The 7,037-nt window shown below is 46.8% G+C and overlaps 1 protein-coding gene across 4 annotated transcripts in view; it reads left to right on the top strand.

Annotated features, from left to right (window-relative positions):
• Window positions 1–756: 756 nt before the first annotated feature.
• The window catches only part of RRAS2 (RAS related 2), an 80,741-nt gene continuing 74,460 nt past the window's right edge, over window positions 757–7,037 (top strand). The window contains exon 1 of one of the 4 annotated variants that reach the window (XM_025357938.1): window positions 757–1,179. In XM_025357938.1, the coding sequence (XP_025213723.1) occupies window positions 1,072–1,179 (108 nt within the window). In that variant the 5' untranslated portion in view covers window positions 757–1,071. Of the gene's footprint in view, window positions 1,180–1,431; window positions 1,715–5,412; window positions 5,503–7,037 lie in introns of those variants that run through there. The other 3 variants (XM_025357941.1, XM_025357942.1, XM_025357939.1) reach the window with 3 other exon arrangements.

Consider the following 7,037-nt stretch of genomic DNA (forward strand, 5'->3'; position numbering starts at 1 on the left):
GATTGCTGTAAATGCTTCCTGTGTACCAGCACTGTTTTATGTGATCATTTAATTCTTATTAAAAACCCCATATGGGCGGGCACAGTGACTCACACCTATAATCCCAGCACTTTGGGAGGCCGAGGCGGGAGGCTCGCTTGAGGCCAGGAGTTCAACCCCTCACACTCACACTCCTCATTACTGCACATTTGTCACACATAAACATAGCCGCTATGACACTGTACTGACACATACAAAATCTGTCACATTCCGTCTTGCCCATGCAAGCTCAATCACTGTGACTTATTCTCCATGCTCAGCCACTGTCCAATTTTTCATACTGTCACAACCACCAGCCCATCACACACTCAATTACTGTGACACAGCTCTAATCCTCAATCACTGTCACATACTGTTTTTCACACAAATATGGTCACCATCTGTACTCTTAAAGCAGGGTATTTACTCTCCTATAAAATTGAGTTAATATGCCAACAGCCCATTTTTCACACACGCTGTCACATATTGTATTTTTCATCCATACAATCCCTGACATACACAATTAGGGTCACACACTGTTACTGCCTTCGTGCCACTCCCAACTGACACCTACTCCCACACTCTCACGCACTCGCTCACTAGCTAGGGATTGGATCGATGTGTCCGTGGAGGTCTGAAGCCCGGGTCACCTCCCGAACCTCAGCCCCAAGCGGCGCGGCCCCGCCCCTCCCCGCCCCCTCATGCATATGCAGCACCTCAGCCTGGCAGCCCGGCCCCCAGACGGCCATTTGTGGCGGCGCTGGAGGCTGCGTTCAGCAGGCGCTGCGGAGACGCGTAGAGGAGCGCGCCCCCCGGCCGCTGCCGCCCCTGGCCGGTGCCGTCACCCCGCTTCTCCGCGCCTCGGGCGGTACCAAGCCAGCCCCCAGCGCCACGCTACCGCGCTGACCGGCCCTCCCGACACCTCCCGGTACCCGGGACCCCAGCGCGGCCGCTCGCCCGCAGCCAGCCGGCCGCACACGTCCCCAGCTGGGCCTAGGGCGGGCGGCGGCGGCGGCGGCTCGGCGCGGTCAGGCTGGGCTCTGCGGCGTCCCCATGGCCGCGGCCGGCTGGCGGGACGGCTCCGGCCAGGAGAAGTACCGGCTCGTGGTGGTCGGCGGGGGTGGCGTGGGCAAGTCGGCGCTCACCATCCAGTTCATCCAGGTACCTGGAGCGGGCCTGCCCGGGGCGCCGGGGCGGCGGCGGGCGGGAGCTGGCGCTACCTGTGGCGGGGCGGCCGCCGCGACCTCGCCCCGGAGGCGCCTCGCGGGCCCGGGCCGGGGCCGGGGCCGGGGCCGGGGGCGGGAGGGCGCGGGGCCGACTACGCTCCTGCCCTGCGGCCGCAGCGTCGCGCTCTTGCCTCCTCCCGGGCGCGGCGTCGCGGGAGTAGGGCTTCTCAGGAATGTGGTCGGGAGGGCGGAGCTGGCAGGGTGGGAAGCACCGATCCACCTTACCGCTCTGGCCGAGGCCGGAGACCTCCGGGAGAGGCTGGGCCACCGAGCCGGGCTTCCTGCTCCGAGGGTCCGGGCGTGGGGCTGGAAGTGGAGCCCCGCGCGCTGCTTTTCCAGCCGCCTGCGGCCGCGCCTGCACCGTCGGGGCGATCGCAGTGGCAACTTGGCGGCGGCTCCGCGTGGTCTCCGGGCTTCCCAGCGCCGCCTGAGCCGGAGCTACCCGCTTCAAGCACTGTGTATTTCTTTGTGTTGTTATGCTTTTCTTATAAGTACTCTCTTAGGTAATGTGTCCGGGTGGGAGTGTGTGATAATGCCCCGGGGAAATGGTGGCTTCGAGGAAGTTAAAAATGTTCTCTGATGGGGTGAGACCTTTTCCTAGGAATTCCTGATGCCGCCCTGCTTCTCGCCGTGCCTAGGTGAAGTTTGGGATGGGCCGGGCTGGGATATGACCGAGTCGTGCGTTCTGTTTTCTAACCACCCTCTCCCCCACCCCCAGCCCTCCCTGGTTGCTAGAGGCGGAAAGTCAGGGGTTTGTGGTAAAGAAAAGGGAGGTGGAATTCTTCCTTCTTAGAATTTGCTCTTGGGGAGAGGTTTGAGTAGTCTCTTTTGCGATTTTTAAAACACAAAGCCCCGATGTCTTTCTGCTTTTGTCAACCTAAAAGGTGTGGCATATGCTGGGAGAGAACGAAGGTACCCTGCTATAACAGGTAACAAGGATATTCTTCACAGTATTTAGAGTATGAACGGTGAAATATTTTTTTCTGGTTTCCTTTTCACCCATTTGTCAGATACCCGAATAGCTTATTTCACTTAGTGTTTATAGTGACATTAAAATATTGTACGGTAACAAATGTGATTGTCACCTTTCACATTGAGTAAATGAGCAATAATTGCTGCTATAATATTCCCTGGGATTACTACTGCTAAAACCTTTGTATCCAGGAAGAAAGGATGTTTTATGTAATGAGCATTTACAGTATGCTTATTAGTGAGTTAAAAAAAAATCACTGAGTAAGGGGCGAGATTGGTTTAAGTTTAGCAGGCTACAGATTCAGGGGTGTTGTCAGGTTGTTATTTCCCTAGGGCGCAGAGAGATTGTACGTATCTAATGGCAAAGCAAAACAATTTATAGCTAACCCTTTCTTTGGGGACTAGTGTGATGGCCGGGAGTGGGGTGGGGTGGGGGGCGGTGGGGAGGGTGAGTGGAGGAGAATAGGAGTGGGAGAATAATCTTGGGTTCCAGTATTGGTAGTGTTACTTAAAAGATTTGAATCACAAATATTTAAGTTTTTTTGAGGAAGGGGCCACCTGAATTATTTGAGCCCATGTTAATTAATTAAGGTATTGGGCCCTTTTGTTTTTGGGGAAGTAATCGTATTAAACCATTAAGAAAGCAGTAATTGGACCTGGCGTCGTGGCTCTCTGTAATCCCATCACTTTGGGAGGCAGAGGCGGGCGGATCACGAGGTCAGGAGTTCCAAACCAGCCTGGCCAATATAGTGAAACCCCGTCTCTACCAAAAATACAAAAATTTGCCGGGCATGGTGGCGCGCCCCTGTAGTCCCAGCTACTCGGGAGACCGAGGCAGTAGAATCGCTTGAACCCGGGAGGTGGAGATTGTAGTGAGCCGAGATCGTGCCTGGGCAACATAGTGAGACTCTGCCTCAAAAACAAAACAAACAAACAAATTGCTGTTTTCCTAATAATTTATAGAATCATTTGTTGAAGCAATACCTCCACTATGAATAGTATAGTACCTAGATGCTCTAGATGATATTAAAGAAGTAAAGGAAGCAGGTATGTATGAGGAAGACATATGTACATCAAGAGTATGAACTTTGAGTCTTACAGACTTGAGCATGTGTGTCTTTTAAAGCTGTCACTTATCGACTGTGAGAACATGGCCAAAATACTCAGCCTCTCTGAGCCTCAGTTTTCTCACCAGTAAAATGGGTGTGATTACACATTCTTTATAACTTTTAAATTACGACAAAGTTTGTAGCATTGTATCTAGCATGTTGTGTGTGCTCAGTAATGGTAGGTGTTATCAGTGTTTATGCCTACAGTTCTCTAACATGTTTAAATGCAAAGGGATTCAGACTCAGAAAAGTCTGGAACAAATTGATGAAAGCACCATGTAGGCTTGGTGGTGGGGAGAATGGAAATGTTATATGTGGGAGTCATATGCTAGCTGGGAGAGAGGAGGTGGCAAGTGCACAAGTGGGACTGATAGTTGATTTGGGACCTGTGATCTGGTCTCTGCAAAAAGGAGACTTTTTGGAGAGAACAGGAACCCGACCACCTGGATGCAGCCTCACTTGCTGCATGTGTAATTTTAAGCAGGTTACTTAACTTCTCTGTATATTAGTTTTCCCCATCTGTAAACTGGGGAAATATGGTGGACCACATACAGCCGTGAAATTAAATGAGTTAACATGTCAAGGGCTTAGAACAATGTCTAGTACAGTATATAGTAAAGCTGCATACATTATTATATTAATTTTAGATTATGGAACTAAAGTGATTTTTTTATATTTACATTTAATAGGGTAGCTATTCATTGCCTGACTCCTGGGATGTTAAAATTCATTCCACTATGATTGTTTAGCAGTAGTAACTGGAGGGAGAGAACACAGCAGACTAATCATTTTAATAAGCGGAAGTCAGTTCTCTTGGTAGGAGATTAGAATGGCACAAATTGGTCTTAATTATTTTTTTGAGACTCCTGAAACACTGGACTGTTTTTACAATTTTCAGTATATATATTTTCTACTATGTAATTTTGAGCAGAAAAAATATATAAAATTGGGAACGGATAATTTAAAAACAATGCCTTTTACCTTAACTTTCTTTGACTTAGATTTAGTTGTTACCCTCTGTTCATATGAAGAGTTGCAAAATTAGGAAACTAAGGAAGTTAAATTGAGATACCTTTTCCTTTTTAAAAATAAATATCATAAAGTAGCCATGATAAAACATAAAGTATTATGTTATTTAATGAGTACGTGTGTGTACATGACCTCCTCCTTTCTGTTGCTCATCATTCTTTGAAAAATGTGTGAAGTTCTGTTGGTAGGTAGAACACCTAAATGATGAGTAAACTCTCGGTAGGAAATGACTTCAAGATGGTACAGAGTGGTTAGGAGAGACCACTGGGTATGTAGGGGCTAGGTCTCTCTCTACCCAGGTGACTTTGAGTAGTTTCTTAATCGGCCTTTATCTTGACTGAGCTTCTGTTTCTTCATGAAATGTTGGGTTTGGTTGAACAAATTTCTACACCTTTGAAATTCTAGGGTGGTTTTTTTTTTTTCCTTGTTTAACTAGCTGTGTCTTTAGTCAAGTTTCTTAGGTTCTCTAAACCCAAGTTTCACCACTTGGGAAGGGAGAATAATATTGAATAATAGTACCCTTAGGTTTTTGGAGTAAATAAAATAATGCAGGTAAATCATCCAGCACAGTGCCATCTACAGAGTAAATAAATAAGAATTGTTGGCTGGGCACAGTGGCTCATGCCTGTAATCCCAGCATTTTGGGAGGCCGAGGTGGGTGGATCAGTTGAGATCAGGAGTTTGAGACCAGCCTGGCCAACATGGTGAAACCCCACCTCTACTAAAAATACAAAAATTAGCTGGGCGTGTTGGTGTGTGCTTGTAATCCCAGTTACTCGGGAGGCTGAGTCAAGAGAATCACTTGAACCTGGGGGGCGGACGCCACTGCACTCCATCCTGGGCAACAGAGCGAGACTCTGTTTCAAAAAAAAAAACAACAAAAAAAAGAATTGTTACTTGGTTTTATTTGCTGCTGTTAGTTCTGTATCTTGGTGTTCCTGCAAAACAAAATTTGTAATTTATTCATTTTTCTTTGACACATAATCTGGTCTATTACTTTAAGTCTTCACTGCCCTCTCCTTCCTGGCTCAACCCTATACTCGCCTCCTTACTTCTGTGTGGTATTCAGGTGATGAATGTGTGGATTCCATTTTGAGTTGGAGAAATTTCTTTTTGTCAGTTTGGATTTGATTTTAAGAAATAATGATGTAAGCATTTAATTTTGGTGTTAGTGCTTTATCTGGTAACTCTGAGTTTTTTAAAAATATTTTTTAAAAATTTATAGGGCGAAGTATCCCAGTTTCTATTTTTTTTTTTTTAACATGTTAACTTTTTATTCAACAATTTGCCAGATTTTGAGGGAGGTAGGGGTTAGCTGATTTCTCACATCTTGAATTTCAGTCAGTCCTATGACCTGTTAGTCTGGACCCAGCATTGCTTTTTAAAAGTTTGTCTTTTGCTGAATGCTTTTTCATTGCTTTTTCCTGGGGCAGAGAGCTGAGAAGAGATTTCAGGAGATTTGTGTTAATAGTTAATTGATCCACATGTGAAGGTTGTGAGTTTAAATTCCCAATTTGCTGTTCCATTGCTACATCTTGAAGATTTTTCCTGCAATTAGAAACTACTTAAACTGTTAACTTTTATGTATGATTTTGAAACTCTAGACATTTTTAGTGTGTGAACTTTTTTTTACATTAATGTACAAATAAATTGTTAGCATTGAAAAATAAGACACCTGCCCCCAAAGTGATACCATACTAAAGGTTTTCTTGTTTGGGGAACAGCTGAAATGGTCCTGCAGGCAATTCCTAGATAAAATTTCTGTACACTCAGGGAAGAACATTTTCTTATGGAGGATGACTGCCTTTGGAGAAGAAGGAAATTTTAACATGCAGTTTCTTAACTTGCATCTTATTCTTAAGTGTTTTGTTTGTTCTCTTTCTCTTTGTGTCTGTCTCTGTGTGTGTGTGTGTTTGCGAGCATGGGTGCGCCTGTTTTGGGATAAGGAAGTTGTAGGAGTTGAGTGGGGACACTTCTTTTTTTGAGACGAAGTTTCACTCTTGTTCAGGCTAGAGTGCAATGGCGTGATCTTTGCTAACTGCAACCTCCACATCCTGGGTTCAAGTGATTCTCCAGCCTCAGCTTCCCAAGTAGCTGGGATTACAGACAGGCATGCACCACCACACTCGGCTAATTTTGTATTTCTAGTAGAGATGGAGTTTCACCATGTTGGCCAGGGTGGTCACGAACTCCTGACCTCAGGTGATCCACCCGCCTGGGCCTCCACCGCGCCTGGCCGAGTGGGAGCACTTTTGTTGAGTCGGTCAAGAATACTGCTTTCCCTTGGTAGATGACAGGCTACTGCTCACTGGGATGGGATTTTATTTTATCTGATTGCTGAAATATAGTCTTTCCTAAGCTTTGAATGAAAATAGTCTGTTCCGGCCGAGCGCGGTGGCTCAAGCCTGTAATCCCAGCACTTTGGGAGGCCGAGACGGGCGGATCATGAGGTCAGGAGATCGAGACCATCCTGGCTAACACAGTGAAACCCCGTCTCTACTAAAAATACAAAAACTTAGCCGGGCGAGGTGGCAGGCGCCTGTAGTCCCAGCTACTCGGGAGGCTGAGGCAGGAGAATGGCGTGAACCCGGGAGGCGGAGCTTGCAGTGAGCTGAGATCCGGCCACTGCACTCCAGCCTGGGTGACAGAGCAAGACTCCGTCTCAAAAAAAAAAAAAAAAAAA

Source organism: Theropithecus gelada, chromosome 14 (assembly GCF_003255815.1).
Source record: "Theropithecus gelada isolate Dixy chromosome 14, Tgel_1.0, whole genome shotgun sequence".
Classification (NCBI taxonomy): Eukaryota; Metazoa; Chordata; class Mammalia; order Primates; family Cercopithecidae; genus Theropithecus; species Theropithecus gelada.